The 20,981-nt window shown below is 39.4% G+C and overlaps 1 protein-coding gene across 2 annotated transcripts in view; it reads right to left on the bottom strand.

Annotated features, from left to right (window-relative positions):
• Window positions 1-20,981, bottom strand: part of wdr18 (WD repeat domain 18) — a 77,905-nt gene that overhangs the window by 35,888 nt on the left and 21,036 nt on the right. For both annotated transcript variants that reach the window (XM_047810239.1, XM_027169952.2), the window contains exon 4: window positions 15,404-15,545. In XM_047810239.1, the coding sequence (XP_047666195.1) occupies window positions 15,404-15,545 (142 nt within the window). The remainder of the gene's footprint in view (window positions 1-15,403; window positions 15,546-20,981) is intronic.

The raw sequence follows: 20,981 nt of genomic DNA, 5'->3' as shown, positions 1-20,981 counted from the left end.
TGACGACCCGGTCATAAAACAAAAAGTGCTGAAGCCGAGTGGAGAAAGAACTTGTGTGTCTTTCGCCCTCTGAAAGACGAACGCTACCTTTAATGGAGAAAGTTTAGAGGCATCAGGATTCAGCGTTGTTTGGATTGCTGGCGATCTGATGATCGTCTAGAGAACAAAATCTTTTGGTACATTGAATGTCCTATTTTCAAAATTTACTTTAAAAGACTCACAAGATGCTTGCTCGGACGAATTCGAGATAAAATTGCGAAACTTTGTAGTATCGGGATTTTACACCGACACTAGACTTTAAGATTGCAGATTTTGTGCTTTACCACGTAAACAGGTGAACAACTTGCAGCCTGCTGTAGAGCACTGCGCGGGACTGTTTTTATAAACCCGCACTCACCCGCTCCCACTGAATTTCTGACCAGGACCGCCCACGCCCGCAAGCTGCGTGTTCCACTCCCGCCCGCACCCGCAATGTTTGTGTCCACTCCCGCGGATTTTTTTCTTGAGAGCTTGTGAAAATTTTGATTGTATACAAATGATCAGACTAATTATTAGTTCAGGCTAATGTCCAGAATAACAGAATTAAACATGATTGCATTTAAATAAGATAAATTAATACTAAACCAAAGCAACACACCTGACAAAAACATTTGTTTTTTATGTCTGTTGTAAATGAACACTTTTGCACATTTATTGCAACTTATGAAGTTTAACTTTTTCCCATTTTTTTCAGTGACAATTGAGAATTGTGTCCAGATGTCTGACTTGCCTTGCTTTGCTTTTGTCAAGTAAACAGACGCTTTAAACTTCTTCTCAACATCATGTGTTGACTCCATTCATATTATTAGGCTACACGCCAAATCCCACCGGGTCCCGCGGATCTCCCACTAAATTTTCTGACCGCCCACTCCCGCCCGGGGCAAAGGTGAAACTGCCTGCTCCCGCGAGATTTGCGTTGGGTCCCGCGGGAGCCCAATCCCAATGCAGCCCTCTAGCCTGCTGCTCATTTATGCGTATGATAGATTGAGTGATGCTTTTTCCCAGCTGCTTCCTGTTCGGGGTCTCCATAGCGGATCACGTGGTCCGCATATTAGATTTGGCAAAGGTTTTACTCCGGATCCCCTTCCTGACGCAACCCTTTCATTTTTATCCGGGCTTGGGAGCGGCACTGAGAGTTAACTCTTCGGTGGCTTTATTAGCACCCTGCCTGGGAATCGAACCCGGGCTGTGACAAATGAAAAATAAAAAAAGAATGGAAATAAAAAAAAAAAATGTGAAATTGAATATTACATATAATGTAATAGAACATTAGTTACAGTGGAAAATATAATTTTTTCCATGCAGGTGTCTTTGTTGGGAACTCAGGGTTTTATTAATCAGTCAATTTTCTATTTTCTTAATCCGTTTATATAATTTAGTTCTCTCTCTCTCTCTCTCTCAAGGGTGTGATGCAGCATGACGTAAAGCATCATTTTCTTATAACCGCATGATCTAGACAACAATCTACCACTTACAGCTCGGCCGAGGCGTTTAGCGACGGTGTACAAGGTTTCCCTCTTGAAGACTTTCCTGTTTTGGGAAACAATGTTGTACAAAGTGCTTTGTGTCCGACACTAAATGTAAATCACTACATTAATGATTAGAAGAATGACTTTGTTAAACCAGAAGTTTAATTTGTCTAGTAGTCTAGTCTTATTAAATGATGTACAAATCTGTGTGTCTGAAATGTTCCTATAGCAACAAGGAGGTATTTGAAAGAGGAACAAATTGCTTGTGTTACAGCCGGAAATACGGTCCGAGCCGCGACATGGTACAATAACACACTTTCTGTCCAATCAGATTTGAGAATGTAACCCTTTATAAAGTTCCTATATCTACACCTTTACAGAATTCATTTCAATTTTATTCCTGTAGTGCTTTTAACACCAGGTATTGTTACAACTGGCTTTACTGAAATATACTGAATCAGGACATAAATGAATGATATTAAAAATTAAATCTATCCTTAACGAGCGAGTAAATCGTCCCTGAGATGATACGAGGAACCGGACCGAAACGGAACTATCTACAATTGCGTACTATTATTAAAGCTGCATCTTCTCTTCTGTCCAGTTGTGTTGGTCAGTAAAACGGTGAGTCAGTTTGTATTCAAATCAGCGACAACCATCATGAAGACACTCCAGTCTCAGTGATTTGCAAATTGATGATGATTACTACAGGCGTCCACCGGAGCGTTACTTGATGAGCATATCTAACACGGATGCCGTGTCTCATCAGAACCGTACGATTGTACGGTTTATATTGCGGAAGTTGACCGCATCGAGTGAATTTTTCCCTTGGTTTTCAGACGCTGTTTTAAAACCACAGACTTCATCTATGTCGAGTGACCGATTCATTTGAAGAACTCATTGGGATTGAGCCACGACTGAAATTGAAATACAAGCAAGCCACGACGCCTCGCAAAAGGGATTCTTTTAAATAACTTGCCGTCATTCCTTCATGCTGGCCAATAAACATACAGCACGCAAGGGCTACATCTCAAACTGCATATTATTCTGCTAAGGAGAAATGATTACCGAGGTAGGAAAACACAAGCCACTGGAGGAGTAGAAAAGGGCAGGATAATTTATTCTGGAAAAAATATAGGTATGATTTTCAAAGTTAAAAAAAAAAAAAAAAAAGATGGAGATTGTGTTTCATGAAGCCGTGCATCAGGAAGTGACCAATAAATAAATAAATTCCATATGATTATAAATCAAACAGATGGTTAGACGATTACATTAATGTGAAAATGTAATATCTATAAAACTAAATAAATAAATAAAAATAGAACAGGACTACAGGAACATGATGGTTGGGAATTGGTCTGCTGTTTCTAATCAGGTTCTGGTCGACAGTAAAGGTGACGCAAAAAACCTATTTATTCCCCATTCATTAGATCCTCCAATAGCTTGACTCATGCGACCTCTGGCTCGGATGGAACAAACTGCATCAGACAGAATCGTTCATCTCCGGCGACAAACACGCATCTACTAGAGTTGAGACGATACTGAACACCAGACACCCGGCCGATGACAAATGTGCGACAGCCAGGAGAAATTAAGCCCGAAAAAAATAACGAGCTGATAGATGAAAAATAGCTGCCAACGACACACTGGGTACTTGGGACAGATGAAGGAAAGTTTGTTGTGGAGATTGTCGAGGTTTATTGAGAAAAAAAAAACGGAAAAAAAAACGAATGCTACTGAAATAACATGTTGAAAATTTATTATACAGCAATTCTCCATAAATGTATACTGTAAGTAATAAACCCTAAAAAAAACAAAAACAAAAAAAACTCTAATTATACAAAATTCTCAAATCCAAAGGTGATTCGATTCATTAAAATCACAGCTAGAGCCTTTCCATGTCAAGCCAGCTAGCGTCGGTGCTGTACGTCTCCGATTTTGTTCGTTCTTTTTGTAGTTAATATTTCTTGAAAACCCCATACACACATTTCACCCAGATATTTCAGCCAGGATTCTACTATTGAGATAACGTCACCGTCGTGCCGCATAAACACAGCATAAACCGACAGTAACTTTGTTAATATCTGACTATCTGGATTCGTGCCAAGTTATATATTCTTTAGTTCTTCTCCTTTATTTCATGCACATATCTGCTCACGTCACACTAACCCTATTTTTCGCATTTTGTACACGTTGTGAAGCCGTGCAATGACAATAATGTATACTATTCTATTTGTTCAGACCTCAGATTTGAATAGAAAGTCAATGAAATATAGTAGGTCAAGAAAAATCTGAAACGCTCAGCATATGTGTCTAGAAAAGCAGCCTGTATAAGCCACTGGGAAATGCTTTTCATCTGTCTGTGTCAAAAAAAAAAAAAAAAAGAAAAAAAATAGTTACAATAAAAACAGAAACAATGATATACAGTGGTGTGAAAAAGTGTTGGCACCCTTCCTGATTTTTTATTTTTTGTACGTGTGTCACACTTTAATGTTTAAGATCAAACAAATTGAAATATTAGTCACAGATAACACGAGTAAGCACAACATGCAGTTTTTAAATGAAGGTTTTTATTATTAAGGGAAAACAAAATCCAAACCTACATGGCCCTGTGTGAAAAAGTGTTTGCCCCCTAAACCTAGCACCCTTAGGAGCAAGAACACCTACAAGCGTTTGCGATAACTTGCGATGACTCTGTTACAGCGCTGTGGAGGAATTTTGCTCCACTCATCTTTGCAGAATTGTTGTAATTCAGCCACATCGGAGGGTTTTCGAGCATGAACTGCCTTTTTAAGGTCATGCCACAGCATCTCAATAGGATTCAGGTCAGGACTATGTATAGGCCACTCCAAATCTTCGTTTTGTTTTTTTTCTAGCCGTTCAGAGGTGGACACACTGGTGTGTTTTGGATCATTGTCCTGCTGCAGAACCCAAGTTCGCTTCAAGTTCGCTTCAGCTTGAGGTCACGAACAGATGGCCGCACATCGTCCTTCATTTAAAAACTGCATGTTGTGTTTACTTGTCTTTAAATTATAATATTTACCTCTGTTTGATGATCTGAAACAATAAAGTGTGACAAACTAAATAAGAAATCAAGGACGGGGCCAACACTTTCACACCACAGGTTTAAAAAAAAAACAAAAAACAAATAAATTATATAATACTGTTTATTGGTAGAATAGTGCGACTATTGTGTGTGCGGATGTTCTGATGTTAGTACAATATATAGTAGAAAGGTCTAATCCTGATAGAGCTGATAAGAAAACAACTGGCCTTTTGAGCATTAATACAGACACCAAACAAGTTTGTCTTTTTCCCCTTTTCCACCGAGGCAGTTTGAGTGCTGGTTCGGAGCCAGAGCCTAATTTAGAACCAGTTCTTTCTTTTTCGACAGCCAAAGCACCGGCTCTGAACCAGGAAAAGTGGTTCTTAAGTAGCACCAAAACGTTGCTGGTCTAGACTTAAGAACCGCTTGCGTCAGGGGCTGTGGGCGGGGCTACTGTTAGCACATTTGATAATGTACCTTAAGTATACTAATGTTTAATACACTTTTACTTTACCACAATATGATCAGTTATCAGAACACATGATAGTAGGTAGCTACATGCTAAGGCTAACTTTTTTCTATGTTAATGATAAAATAATGTTATGTACTTTCTCCATTACAACCTCCGTTTATACAAATTGTAGGTTTTATACATAAAGTGTAGGTTCACAAAGCCATGAGCATTAACAGTAAAGCAACATCTGCCATTGTTGTTGTTGTGTTTGCCGCTGCTGCGCTAACGTTGCTGTGTAACGTGACACGTATATACAGTGACGTCAGACTCGGCTCTGTGATGGCTCTCTAACCGGTGGAAAGGCAAACCGGTTCTTAGAAGGATCGCCAGTGGAACCAACTTTGAACCAGCACCAGCACTAGCTCTGAACCAGCACTCGGTTCTTTTTGGTGGAAAAGGGGTATTTATGCCTGCCAAATTTCATGTATATGGAAAAAATTTATATACAAGATATTAAATCCTGAACATGGCTTCACTGATAAGACTTATTTTTCAATGGAATATATTATTTTTTAGGCTAATGGAAAAAAAAAAACTTTGGTCACAAGAAACAAATCAAAGAAAGAAAAAAAACAAAAAACAAACTGATGTTTAGCAACAGCTCTGTATGAACGGAACATGGAAGAACCCAGCAGTTACAACTCTATATCAAATCACGGGTTTATAGTAAAGTTATACAAACGGTAGATATTTAACTTGGTCTTTAATTGAATTTAGTTCGTTTTACTAGTTTGGCATTCAGAAAGGTGTAGAAAGTGAACAACAATAAAACAAACCACCAAATGAGCTTTGGTGTTACTCTGGCAACTTGATTTTACACGTCTGGATCTGTACTGGAGGGATGAGCACGGTTATTCACACAGATGGTGTTTTCGCCAATGATCTAATGCATCAGGCCAAAATCGCCCTGAGCGAGGACAGACTGGGACCGTTCAGGACATCAGGACAGACTGGGACCGTTTAGATTTCATTAAAGTATAGAAGAATTTCTTTGGGAAGGATTTTTCCTTCTAAGAGGACAAGTAGACCTGAACCCATGCTGGCAAAATGATCTCAAAGCGTAACTCTAATCTTATCATAAAAAATAGTATTAACCCAAATCAAACACTAGAACTAAGCAGTCAGATTTATTCTTGTATAGAAGCATTTTTTCAAAGTCTCACATGGAGTGAAAATGTATTGAAAATCATCATCATCATCGAAGATGGTACATGTAAGCGTTCTAACCAGCAAAAAACATAAACCCCACAGGAATACTAGTGAACTGGGCAAGTGCCTCCAAGTCCTTCACCCAATCATGAGCAATCAGGTTTCTCGATGTTTAGACAAAGCAGCTTTAACAATGTGCTCATACTCTGAATTCCAGCTCATCTCTCCAAAATCAGAGAGAAACATGATAGCATGGGGTTGTCAGAAGCCCGACTGGAACGGCACGCAAGAACACGAGGAACCAAACCAGCATGACCTTCTGAGAAGGAAGACCGAGCTAAAGCTAGTGCAGAAGGAACAGTACATCAGCAGAATCATCTGAGAGGATCTGAAAAATATGGTGCTTCTCATAACAAGTGGATCTTTTTTTTTTATTTGTTTGTTCTTACTGTCATCTATCCTTTAATTATGTACAGATCAGAGGTTCACCTGGCGGTTAGCAGAAACAGTCCGCATTGCGTTGCTGTAAACGCTTTCTCCCCAATCTCAAATACCAATAAAGGAAGTTTGATATTTATACAGTCCCAACATCTGGCAGGGTTTCAAAAAAGCTCTCACCGGACATTCTGGGAGTCATTAATTACTTGGGCTCGTCTTGTTACTGTAGATGTGAGGGATCATGGCTTGTTATATTGAAGAGAAACACTGGTCTATGCCTCAGGAATAAAACGGACAGATACATGCATCATTTATCTATAAATGCCACTTGTACATATATTATTTTTTCCAAATACTCAGCTACTGACTGGGTTACTAGTTCTCATCAGCGTTCTTCACACTGAGCTTCAGCTCGGCTTATTGTTGTTCTAAACCGTTCACCCTGTTTAGAGAGAGGTCTCACTCCAGCTACGCTCTTACAGCATGGAGAAAACTCTCGGTGCCTGACACAAACAGATCTCCGAATCTTTCCTTTCTTTCTTTAATCCTGTTCCTTTCTTTCTTTCCTTCCTTCTATTCATTCCTTCTGTCGTTTTTTTTCTATTCCTTCTATCCACTCCTTCCTTCCTTCCCTTCTGTCCAATCCTTCCTTCCTTCTTTTCCTTCTGTCCATTCCTTCCTTCCATTTTTCTATTCCTTTTATCCATTCCTTCCTTCCTTCTATCCATTCCTTCCTTCAATTCCTTCTATCAATTCCTTCCTTCATTCCTTCCTTCAATTCCTTCTATCCATTCCTTCCTTCCTTTCTTCTGTCCAATCTATCCTTCCTTCAATTCCTGCTGTCCATTCCTTTCTTCCCTTAGTTCTCTCTTTCCTTCTGTCCCTTCCCTCCTTAAGTTCCTTCTTTCCTTCCACCCGTTCCTTCCTTCTGTCTGTTTTTCCATCCCTTCCGTTCTTTCCTTCAGTTCGTTCCACGCTTCCTTTCTTTTCCTCCCTTTCTCTTTCCACTCCCTCCTTCATTCCTTTCCCTTTCTTTCGCCTTGCTCTTTCTTTCTTTTTCTTTCTTACCATTCTGTCCTTCATTTTCTTTCCCTCGCCGTCTGTTCCGTCCTTCCTTTCCGTTCTCTTTCTTCCCAATCGTTCCTTTCATCCTTTCTTCATACCGACTTTTGCTCAAGATAAAAGAGCACCACGGCTCAAATTTCAGCCAAAGACATTCGGCCTTTTTGCCGAGGGCTTAAACACGACATTTCAGCCCTGGATACATTATCTATATAAATGGGTACATGAAGATGTCCCTCGAAGGGATTCCACTATTCGTCTTTACCCATATTTTCCATGGTTTGTAATAATCTGTTTTTTGAGCACACTGAAGCTTTAACTTATTAATTTATGTAAGATTCGTCACTGCTCGCTTGGACCTTCATTTCACACTCCACAATGATGTCTATTGGGGTACCTGCCAATTTATCAGGGCAAAAACCAAATGTTGATGTAAGGTATAAAGACAAAGTAAGAGGAAGTGGATTTTATATGTGACAACCATCTACCATTGAACTTTTACTCACTGCAATGTTAAAGCCTTGGTGCAAATCAGCTCTGCCCCACCTTTCAGATTGTCTACCGACAGCTTGGACCATATTATTCTGGAACAGAATATGCCTGATTTTTTTTTTTTAATTTTATTTCCGACCCTACAGAAAATATTTGATTACTTCCCATCTAGGGCATTTCAATTCCAGTCTTTCTCCAACATGTGGAATAGATCAAAGGGGGGGAAAACTTATGCACTTACACACTATGTATTCAGATGACCGTATGAATTAGTCGTTAAAGCAAACAGCAGATCATCTGATCTACAGGTCTATGTTCTGAACACTTATTCAGGAACAGAAAATTGTGGCAAATAATGTTTCTGCCAAAATACCAGCTGTACCTTGTGACAAGCAAAGGGAAGTACCGTGTGGCTCCCGAGCCCCGGTTGCCTGTATTTGTCTGGCCTTTAAACAAGCGCTTGTGCCATTCCTGTCATTTCTCCTCATCTCGGCTCTCTAGTGAACATCCCCAATGATTCAGGTGAAAAATTCACAGGGTTCATGGTGTTGAAAGAACAATCTCTATGGTACTTCAGAAAGCACCTGAGTGTCTCGTACATATAAACACTAGGAGTCTTTCTTGCCACATGTCTAGAGGTTAAAAAACTCATTCCTGCACGCTCTGAAAATCAGTCATGGCTAACAGGCTTGATTACTTCACCTAATCCTCTCACAGCAATGTTGCCATGAAGTCCAAACAATCTGTGTCACACCGTGAGGTCACGCATGTCCAGAATGCACAAGTGACACAACGGCAGCAGCTGCACCATCACCATCATTTATAGCAGTTCGTTAGCAGCCTGTCAGTTAGAAATAATTCTATTTCTGCTGTACATGTAACATGGATTTAGATGATGAAAATTTAACGATGGAATTATTTCCCCAATATTTGCTGCAGGTTGACCAGACTGTGAGCCACTGATGTCAAGTTTTTATCCCATTTGAGCTGACGGTTCTATCAAAGGTCAACATTTCATAACTGAAACTACAGTAGCATCAAAAATTTTGATTAATGTCTCAGAAATCAGCTCTAACATTAAAACCACCTGCCTAATATCACTGCCAAAACAGCTCGGATTCGTCTAGGCATGTACTCAAGACCTCTGAATATTGCAAGCTGTAAGCTGGAGACTATATGTATAGACGTGTTTGTCCAGCACAGCTTGATCTGGGGGATTTGGAGGCCAAGTAAACACTTAAATCCATTCTTGAACAAATTTTGCATTTTGCCATTTGGCAGGCACACAGAGCACTTGAAGGTTAAGGGATTTGAACTCACAACCTTCTGAACAGTAGGCCAACATCTTAAACACTATGCTACTAAGCTATATACGTTATAATGAAGGAGTGTACTTGGTCTGCAACAATGCTTGGGTAGATGCTAAGGTGCCAAAAAAAAAACATCCCGATCCCGATGAATGCCTAGAACTAAAGTTTCTAAGCGCCTCATACTCCCTGTCAGCTTGCCATCTTCCCATAGTGCATCCTGGTGTCGTCTCATCCCCCAGGCCAGTTATGATGCTCACCTGCCCATTGTAGGTGCTTTCTGTATTGAACAGGAATCAGCATGTCATAGTCTTCAGCTACCACAGCTCTATACACAGCAGGCAGTGATATTCCAACACTATGGTATCATAGCCAGCATTCAAGTTTTCAGCAAATTTGTGCTACTGTAGCTCTTCTGTGGAATTTTACCAGACTAGCTAGCCTTCACTCCACACACACACATCAGTGATTCTTGGATGTCTCCATGACCCTGTCTCTGGTTCACTGGTTGTCCCTCCATGACACACTTTTGGTAGGTACTAACCTCTGCATACCGGGACTGTCGACTAGTCATCCCGATCTGGTCCTTGTCAAAGCTGCTCACATCCTTACACATGCTCTCTGTTCTCTATATACGCTCACTACATAAGGAATAACACAACATCTTTGTGGAACCTCATAAGAGAACCAAATGTCCAAGAGATTCTGCAACCCATAGAAGAAATGGGATCATACTTCTTGGAAGTGAACTCACTTTTCTAACAATTTTTATATATAAATCTTTTATATGTATTCAGAAAATGGATACATAATTTAAAATATATGAAAATGAAATGAAAGTTACTTACAGTCCACATGTACTTATTGCAGAAGATTGTCCCGGGGGGTGAATACTTATGCAACCAAATAATCGGGGTTTTTTTTGTTTTTTGTTTTTTTTAATTTCCAGCCCTACAGGAAATATTTTATTACTTCCCATTTAATGCCTTTCAATTCCAGTCCTTCCACAACATGTGGAAAAGTTCAAAGGGAGTGAATACTTACGCACTTACACACTATGTATTCAGATAACCGTATTAATTAGTCACTAAGGCAAACAGCAGATCATCTGATCTACAGTTCTATGTTCTGAACACTTAAAACGGTTTTTAAAAAAAAGACTAACCATATTAAAAAACATATATATATAATTTTTTTTATCTTATATTTATATATTTTCTATAATATATATATATATATATATTTTTTTTTTTTATAGTTATATATTTTATAATTTATATATATATATATATGTATATATATCTTATTTATTTCTGGTGACTTTCTACAAATTGATAATTCTTTTATATACACACACACACACACACACAAATAAATTAATTAATTAATAGATTTATATCAACGTTAATCACTTGCTACAAAATCCATATAGAGCAATTGCAAGTATTTGCTGAATTTTTTATTATTATTTTTTTAATCACACTATGATCTGTACAATTAAATTAAATTGCACGGATAATTTGACGTGCTCATGCAATTGAGTGGATGCCAGACATCAGCAGGAGCAGTGATAGCACAAATTTGCAATTTAATAATTCAAACCACATACTGTCATCTAATATTGGCATGATAATAACACCTGAGTGTTACCGAGTACGGTGATACCGAGAGGGCGCGGAGAGAGCGCTATAGGAAAATCACAGCCAGGCCGATATTTCAGACACACAGTACAGACGAATATTTTGTCTATTTTTTGCTCCGTTAGTGGAAACAGATCAGACAGAAGTCACACTGACTTTAAAGCAAACCATGTGCTTTTAATAAAACTGGCTTCTCATTCATATTTTTCATCTTCAAATAAAGGACCTTGCAGATTTGAAGTCAAAAGTCATTACCATTACCAGTCATCTCCGCTGATGTCATTACCGATACCTCGATAAAATACGAAGTGAAACATCCCAGTGTGGTTTATAGTAAATATAAGCACCGTTAGAATGACCAGGCAAATAAATTAGTGGACATGAAGGAACAGTTGTATAAAATGCTAATTGGTGGAAATTTATATCTAATCTTGTCGATCCAGATCTTTCCTGCTTTCTCTCTTTTTAAGACACTGTAGCGTTCAGAAAGCGTTCGTTCTTCTTCTCGTTATAGCATCGGCTCAATCCACCGCGATTAAAAAGCTTGGTCCTTCTGCGTTCTTACTGATGACTTTGTTGACCTTTCATGAACGTCAATATATCGGATGTTTTGCACAAAACATTGTTATTGGACACAATAAATAACCACAGATAGATTAGCGCTTGGAAAGATTCTAAAATATTTCTTCTTGTAGTTCTGGCTCAAGAATTACAAACAGTGTGACAATGTCTGTAACTACAATATAATACAAAGTCCCTTCAAATCCAGACCTCGGACCTGACCCGAACGTGACGCGTGACACTTTTTTTAACACATATTTTGTTTTGCGAGTTGATAAGAAGATTAGCAAAGGCTTCAAGAGCAAAAGCGACAGTTCGCCACCACCCTCCGTCAATCACAGCAGTCTCTGTCCCTCCCACTCGGACATTTAATCTTTATCGTATTGATCTTATTCTAAGTGACCCAAAAAAAAACAAAAACCAAGCACCCAGGAGAGCCGCATCAGCGCAGGCTATAAATAGCTGGAGGGTGACACGGCTTTATTGTTATGACTCCGTACTCCGAGTCATTGGATTCAGACTGAAACAACGACTTTATTAGATGGTATCCGTTTAGCTGTAATTCAGAGTGTAGTTACAGACTGCAAAGCACTTTAGAAGAGTACAAACTGTGACATGAATAAGTAGAAGTTCAGACACCTCGACTTCAACCTTTACATGTTTTACAGTACAATGAGGGGGAAAAAAAAGAAAAAGAAAAATTGAGAACAGATACGAAGGTAAACGCAACTGAACGGATTACATGTTGATCCATGTCATTTAATCAAGAGCGTTGACTGCCAGGTCACATTCATTACACTGCAAGGAGGATTTTACAGAGCTTTAAAAAAAAAAAAAAAAAAAAAGGCTGGAGGTGGAGGATGCTCATGTTCTTGTTGAAAATTAACCTACTGAACTGCTTAAACAGCAGAGAGGCTTGTAAACGCGTGACGAGATCTCGTTAAAGTCACGAGCACTTTGTACAAACAAAATAAAGCGCCAATAACCCACTCGAGCGAAAAGATATCCCGCGTACTTGAGCCTGCGATTCGTTCTCTTTTAAACCTGTGTTACCGTCGTGTGATTTAAACCTCGTTATATTTATAATTTAACTGTTAATCTGATTAACAGGATTAAGGTTAGCGGGTGTGTAAACACGTTAGAAATATTTATACCCCTTGAGCGGTTGATGCTACAATAACACAAGGAGCTAAGAACAGAGAAGAAGAAAATCACTACACAAATCAGTAATCAGTCCACATGACCGACTGTTAATGACTCTTCTTAAAGAGATTACAGGACCGATGGTGAACGCGGAGTTCGGCTTAAACAAGGGACCGTGGCGGTTGACGCGGCATTATCTCTATGCCTTCGAGTGGCGTGTGTACTGCTTAAAAATTAAACAACCTAATTTACACAACGCAATAAACCAGGCTTCAGTGACTAGAAGATATTAACTATCATTTCTACCGTATGCGAGTACAGTATAATAACATTTCTGGGTTTCATGAATATCCCACACTAATTTGTGGCAGATGAGGAAAGATATTCTTCCAAACTTTCACACACACTTTAACAGAAATGCTTTGTCGCTTGCTCGTTTGTAGGACTGCCCAATCAGCCAATCGTGAGGCAGCGGTGCGATGTGTAACGTAAAACAGAGATGAGGAGCTTCGGTTTTGTTGTTATCATGGAATATCAGAATGGAGAAAACGTGAACTTGGGGTCCCAGATGTCAGATGTAGAGCTGGTGGTATGAGTATTTAATAATAATAATAAAAAAAAAGGATGATCATCTGAGACAAGAGAATGGTGACTCATGTGGATGAGAGAGCTCAAAGGAAAATGTCCAGACGGGTTTGAGATGACAGAAAGGTTATGGTAACCATCGTGAGCAGAAACGTGTCTCAAAGCTCAACAACACACTAATCCTTGAGTAGGATGAGCAACACCACCAAACGACTAGATCATGACACACTCCGGTCATCCAGAACAGGAATCGGAGGCTACACTTGGGCACAAGTTTCCCAACAATAGACAAAGAGCATACGAGTTGTTTCTTTAATCTTGTGAATCAACAGGAAAACAAATGTTCCTGATAAAGCGTGTTGACTTTGTGTTCTTGGCTGTCAGAACTGGAACCTGACATGGTCTTTTGTTGTTGTAGCTTATCCACCTCAGGGTTATTCATTCCGACAAGCTTTTCTGCTCAACACGTTTGTACAGAATGATTTGCTGCGTTAATGTAGCCTTTGTGTCGGTTTGAACCAGCCTGCCCATTCTCCGTTGCCCTGTCTCATGCTTATTCTGTCTTCAGAACTGACGCTAACTAGTAGATCAGCAGTTCTAGAAAAACTCAAACCAGCCTATCTGGCACTAACAATGTCAATCACTGAGGGTGCTTTCGCACCTGCCTTGTTCAGTTCGGTTGAATCGTACCAGAGTTCGATTGCTCATTTGGTGCGGTTCGTCTGGGCAGGTGAGAATGCAGCAATCGAACTCTGGTTCGCACCAAGAGCGGACTAAACAAGCGTACCGAGAACTCCTTGAAGAGGTGGTCTCTGTACGCTTTCAAACGAACTCTGGAGCGGTTCGTTTGTGGTGAGAGCACGGTCCGAGATGGAATAGACCTAACTGCAAAAAGTATTGCGCATTTTGGACTAAACCAGCTGCCGTAGGGGTCGTTGGCAATATTTTCAGAAGATGAGCATGTCACAGTTTCGTAATGCTCGCCGCCTCCTGAAGTGTCTTGCGATGCGTCTTCGCCGTTTGCAGTGCATTACAATGATATTTTCAAGCCGCATCCGCACTTCATTATGAAAATTAAGACTTTGCATAGAGTGCTGTACAAAAGCGATGTAGTAGATCACAACCACGAACATAATTGCAGCACGCAGTCGTCTCTCCATGGTGTATGCTGTATTTTCCTCTTTTTGTTTACTTCCGGAGTTTTGTTGGAATTTCCCGCACGTTTATTCTGACCAATCGAGAAGCAGTTTAGGAAATACGCTCAAAGACATGTGGCCAATGAGTGATGTGGATGTTACCACATGACTGCATTTTGGTTCGTTTCAACTGGTGCGGAACAGAACGATCAGTGTGGTGTCAAAAGGAACCAAAACTGAAACTGTATAATTTTTTGCTTTTGGTCCGGACCAAATGAACCGAACTACAGATGTGAAAGCAGCCTTAGATCACTGTTCTGAGGGTCGACGTGAACATTATGCAAAGCTTCTGACCCATATCTTCGTGTATTTTGTATTGCACTGCTGCCACACGACTGGATGATCACATAACTGCATAAATGAGTGAATTACAGAAATTTGTATTGCCTAAAAATATCTTGGGTCTTGAAGGGAGTGAATGAGACAATTGTCATTTATTTTTATTCAGTTAGTTGTAATTGTTGTTGTTGTTCTTTCGGGCTTCTCCAGCCAAAGCACTTCAGCTTGTCCACATATTGTATCTAGTACAGGGTTTTTATGCCTTCCTGATGTAACCTTCCCATTTTATCTGGGATTGGGACCGGAACTGAGCTTTAATCCCTCAGCGGCTGGTTAGTTCCCTGCCCGGGAATCGAACCGGGACCATGGCGATAAGAGAACGGGATCCTGCTTCTGAACCACCAGGGGACGTTTTTTATTATTTGTAATAACTTATTATAATTGTGGTCAAACGTTTTTTCCTTTAAGTGTGAATATTCTTACCTTAACAGTCTGGTCTAAAGACGCAGTGGCCACTCTTGCCTGAGGTCCCATCAGCCCACAGTGGATGTCCGTGATGGGTAGAGAGTGACGTGAGAACACATGCCGAGGCTCTGGTGTGCGAGACGAGTCCAACTGTATGATACTGCAACACAAAGGCACTTAAAGTTTAATCGTGTCCTACATGATGAACTGTACATGGGCTTGTTTCATAGATTCTCTATGAAATTAGAGATTAGTCAAGAAGCAGGAATCAGGCTGCCCAATAACTTCCCCTACACTCTTTATACAGAGTCACAGTCTCAGTCCTATTTGTTCTGTCAAGCCTTTTGTTATTTAGTTCTTCTCTTAGGTCAAGGTGCAGACCTGGTGAGTTCTCAGGCAGATTGTGTTTTGGTGAACTGGATGTTTGGAGGCTGTGTCCAACTGTAACACGTTCTCTCAGGATCTCTGATGGTGGAGTGGCTGTCTCCCGTCTGTCCCAGAGTGCCCTTGGGTCGGTGTTAGCTTCCAGCGCTCCCTGTCATAACTTGTCTTGCCCAAGTCCCTTCTCACCCTCTGTGTATTAAATCACATTTTCTGAAACCATTACAGGACAAGAGCACATCTAATAATCTGTGTTCTCTGTCCCAATCCTCCCAGCTTCACAAGATACTCCAGGGATACCTGATACCTTCCTTACTAAGCAGTTGATAGTTTGAAAAAACTTCCCCGAGAAACTCTGACAATGATCATACTCATTTCCGCAATTTTAAAACATAATAATAAAAAAATATATCTTTTGATTGCCGCAGCCAAAATGTTTGGCTTTTTTCAAAATTCGAGATTTTTTTGTGCTTTTCTCCCTTGAATTGGCTGCACTCATGCTAAATGCATATGAACTGAAGAGGGGTTTGGTTGAATACGAGTTGTGATGATGTCGCGTGACACGTCTCGGCCCGAATCTACAGAGAATCTTGGTACATTTTGAAAAAAATCACAAGCTCCTCTGCATATCACAGAGTTTGCATAATTTTCTGTTCGTTATTATTTAGTTATCCTAATACCATAGATATTAATACTAAGAATAGAATGGGGGCACAGGCCTTTATTATCGCCACATATACATTACAGCATAGTGGAATTCTTTTCTTCACATACCCCAACTAAGGAGGTGCAGGGGCAGCTATGATACAGCACCCCTGGAGCAGGGAGGGTTGAGGGCCTTGCTCAAGGGCCAACAGTTACAGCTTGGCTGTGCTGGGCCTTGAACCCCGATCCTCCGTTCAACAACCCAGAGCCTTAACCAGTTGAGCCACCACTGCCCCTCAGGTAAGGATATATTTGGATTTCATTGGATTTCACACAATTAAGCTACACCCTAATTAATTGTCACAAAAACAAAACGTCACTGTGACTGCTTTGCGCTCTGTAATCATTTCAATCAGAAAGGTTCGAGGAGCCGGCTCTCCCTGCTTATCAATTATTTCATTTGTTTTTTGTTTACAAGGGTTGGTTATGCTTTTTAGCTTGCGTGGGTATTAGATCGGCCTGTGATTATGGAGGAGTTAATGATGCGTGTAATGGAAGCAATAGCTGACCTTCAACCAAAAGTTCTTATCTAGAAGGAGGAGCAGGTAGAAAACGATGTTTGGCTTGGGAAACGAGGCTAAGCTTAATTTGCTGCTTAGATCCCTGATTTTTCTGGTAGTTTCTGGGGTGATTCGTTATCCCCTTAAAAATTAGTGCAATTAAACATCTCCCTGCAGTGTAACCCAAGTAGATAACTGGACAAAATAAGGACTTCGCACTTCAGTATGTGTCCATGAGTAGGGTTTAGATGGATTTAACTTGGTTGATGGTGGCTGCAGGTTATATTAAGAATCTTGATCTGTAATCAGGCACGAAGCTGCTTGCTGGGAACAAAACCCTGCACCCAGACAAGTACAGTCTGGACCATAATGATGCACGATCACACAAGTGCATTGTCAGATTGTGTGCGTTTTTGTTTAGAGGTTTAGACAGGTGTAGATAAAGCTTTATGCTCAGATTCAATCAAATGCGATATAACTGACTAACTGGACGGCGCTTCACAGTACAGATGGATGATGAGCCAAAACTACAACGGAAGCAACACAAGTTTCTTAAAGCAAAGAAATGGACGTTTTTTTTTAAACGGAGTCCGAAGCCTGACCTCAACTCAACTGAGCTCGCTTTTTTGCTTAGTAAAGACAGAACTGAAGAACGACAGACCCACAAACAAGCAGCATATGTAGGGCGTAAAACCTGGCCGAGAAACTGGAGGGAGGAAACTTAGCATTTGGTGACATCCATGGGTTCCAGACTTCAGGCTGATTGCAGAGGATTTACATCTAAGCACTGTTAGTTTATCCAGTTTATTACTTTTTGTGTATTGTAAATAGAGTCACTATGAAACTTGGCTGCAATTCCTAAACATTTAATGCATTAATTTTGTGTTAAACCCCTTGCATTAGGGCTAAAAGTCTATTAAATACACCTCGATTGTTTCATTTCAAATCCACTATGGTGATGTACAGAGGCAAAATAACGAACACTGTACTTGTGGACTCTTTCTCTAGAATGTCAATATTTTTCTGCTTTAGTTTTTTTTCCATACCCTTTTGATTACTCACAGAAAATGTCTTGAGAGTTGGATCCCATTTGAATTTTTTTGGACTTGAATTAAAAGGACCAAAGCAAACACGAGTCTGAAGTCATTAGACAGCGTAATAAGGCACATTCTCATAAATTAACCAGAACATACATCAAAGAGGATATAAACTTTTTTTAGCTTGCTAATAAAGACCACTGCTGACTCAGAAGCAAGTTTCCTAAAAAAAAAAAAAAAAAAGAATCTAATTTTACGTTAGATTTCTATCCCATTTCCACTAGAACAGCTAAATTTCCTCAAAACACTGTTCCATACATTTACCAAGGGTGCCAATAATTTTGGAGCAGACGAGACTGTACTCCGTAGGCGGAGATGATAAATTACCCCCTTCATAGTGACATTACTTATAGAAAAGCGTCCTGTGACGCAATTTATGATGATAATATTATTATATAGTTTTGCTCAGTCCATTAAATGACCTCTGAGATGTTCATTCATTCATCTTCAGGAAGAATTTTAATCTGGTCAGAGTCACAAAAAAGGAGGAAAACCACAGATAAGAAACAGGTCTATCACAGCGCACACACCCGTGTGCACACACACACAAGACGCGCACACACACACAGTACCTGGCCACCTAGCGTCATGTTTTTGGGAAGAAACTGGAGATCCCAGAGGAAGCCAACACCAATACTGTCTGAAACTGTATTCGATAACAGTGTCAATGATGGAGAGGGGAAAATAAAGCAAACAGAATGTATAATAGGGAGAAAAAAAACCTCTCATTTCATGATCAAAACAGATGCACAAAATGCTACAGACAAAATGTGTTCAGGTTTACTGAAGCTTCAGAGTAACACCTTCAGCCACCGGCACCTCAGTTCTCAAGGTCACGTGCCGTCTACACGGAGATAACCTTTCCTGGCAACATTTCCCTATCTCCCCTGCGCCTGCATTTACCCAGAATAATTTCATTTACCGAGGTCTTTCTCAAGGTACAGGTTTAAGGCTTAAATCCCAACAAACAAATAATATTCATTGAAGTTCGATTTTCTGGTTGGATATGAATTCAATTTGATTTAGTTCACTGTGACTGAAATCGTTTAGACTAAAATGAAATGTAAATGTATTATTTCAGCACAAACGCTAAGTGTTTTATGCAAGGGAGTGTTTTACGGCATGGCAGTTTATTTATGGGGAGCTGAGCCATTACAAGTAATATTTGCAAACTAGGTCTTGGGTTTATGTTTTTAATCATATATTTTCTTCATTTTATGAAATTAAGGAGGCACTCATTACAAAATGAAATGATTTTGCTTATACATTAATTGAATACTTCAGAATTTCAGACAACACACACCTATAGCACTGGGGTTATATTTACCAGATACTACTTAGTAATAATAGTTACCAGTTACTATTTTAAATCTCAAACCAACAGAAATTCTTTTCATCGTTTTATGAAATTAACAAATAAAAAAATGAAACAATATTCCAGCGATTTTGAAAATATACATAAAAACATCTATATTACCGGGTAGTTATTAAAGAACACCACTTACTATCTGAAGTCTCAAATCAGGACGCTGCTTCGGTCGTTGTGGATGACGGCAAATTTATCGATGATGCGTTCAGCATCCAGGGACAAAATTGATTAAGGTGCTGTTTCGAACTTTGCGGACAACCGACATCTGAATCGTTCAGTACTTCGGCCTGGGTAAGTTTAAATTCCCAATTTTCACTAGAAGCGAAAACTGAATTAGAATTACGAGGTCGCTTATTTGGCACAAGAATCCTCTCCATTTTTTAAATAAGATATAATGATATTATGCCTATGTCAGCGTAGCTGCAACTCGTCATGTGACGTTACGTTAAGCACGCGGAATAAGTAAACGTTTTTATGTTATTTCATTTTTATGTTATTTCATTTTTTTTATTATTATTTACTAAATTATTAATTAGAACACAGACTTTATATTATTGCTTTAAGAAAAAAATGCTTAGGGGTGCTATGGGGGGCTTTGTTCCTTCTTGGGGATGCTGAAGCACCTTCTAGCCTGTCTAGCGCCACCTCTGGTTTTAACCTGTTACTTTTTGCTTAATGAAGTCAAATTAAAGTATAATTCTCTAAATATATCGATTATAAAATTATAGACGTACGGTTATAGACGTAGATTTATACGAGTATAGACCTACAGACGTGAAAAAATGAGGACACCCCATGAAATAATCATTAAATGGGCATTTGATCGTTATTTTAACAATATTGGAAGATTCGAGTAAGATTACTAAAGAAATAAAACCAAAGAGAAGTCTTTTTTAAATGATCTGTAAAATGAACTTTTACAAAAATCGAATTTCTTGTGAGGAAAAAGTAATGACACCCCACATTTAATTGTACTTAAAATGGATAAAAATACCTACAGGTGCATCACATCAGGTGCAAATGATGAGAACATTGCTACAGAGCATTCTGAAGAAAGCTTGTCTTATTTAGTTTGTGTTTGCCCTTAATAGTGAGAGTTATCAATATGAAGAGATCCAAGGAACCCTCTGAGGCCTTCAGAAAGAAAATTGTTGATGTTTATTAGTCTGGTAAGGTATAAAATAAATAAATAAATAAATAAATAAATAAATAAATAAATACCTCAAAAGAATTTGTAATCGGCCATTTCACGGTCATAAAATCGTTTGCAAGTGCAACATTTAAAACAACTACCAACATGGCCGGGTCACAATATTCAAGAGCAGACTGCGAGATGCTTAAAGAAGTCCCCAAAAACACTGAAATATCATTAAGGGACCTACAGCTAGCTCTTGCTACAGTTGATGTCGAAGTGCATGAATCTACAATCAGAAAAAAACTGCAAAACTTTATCATGGGAGGTTGTGCCAGGAGGAAACGTTTGCTGAAAGACCACGGAGGCAAAGGCCAAGACTTGTGGAATAATTCGCTTTGGACAGATGAGT

The sequence above is a fragment of the Tachysurus fulvidraco genome, chromosome 2 (assembly GCF_022655615.1).
Source record: "Tachysurus fulvidraco isolate hzauxx_2018 chromosome 2, HZAU_PFXX_2.0, whole genome shotgun sequence".
NCBI lineage: Eukaryota > Metazoa > Chordata > Actinopteri > Siluriformes > Bagridae > Tachysurus > Tachysurus fulvidraco.
Note: the sequence above shows the minus strand (reverse complement) of the source record. Positions and strands in the feature narration are given on the sequence as shown.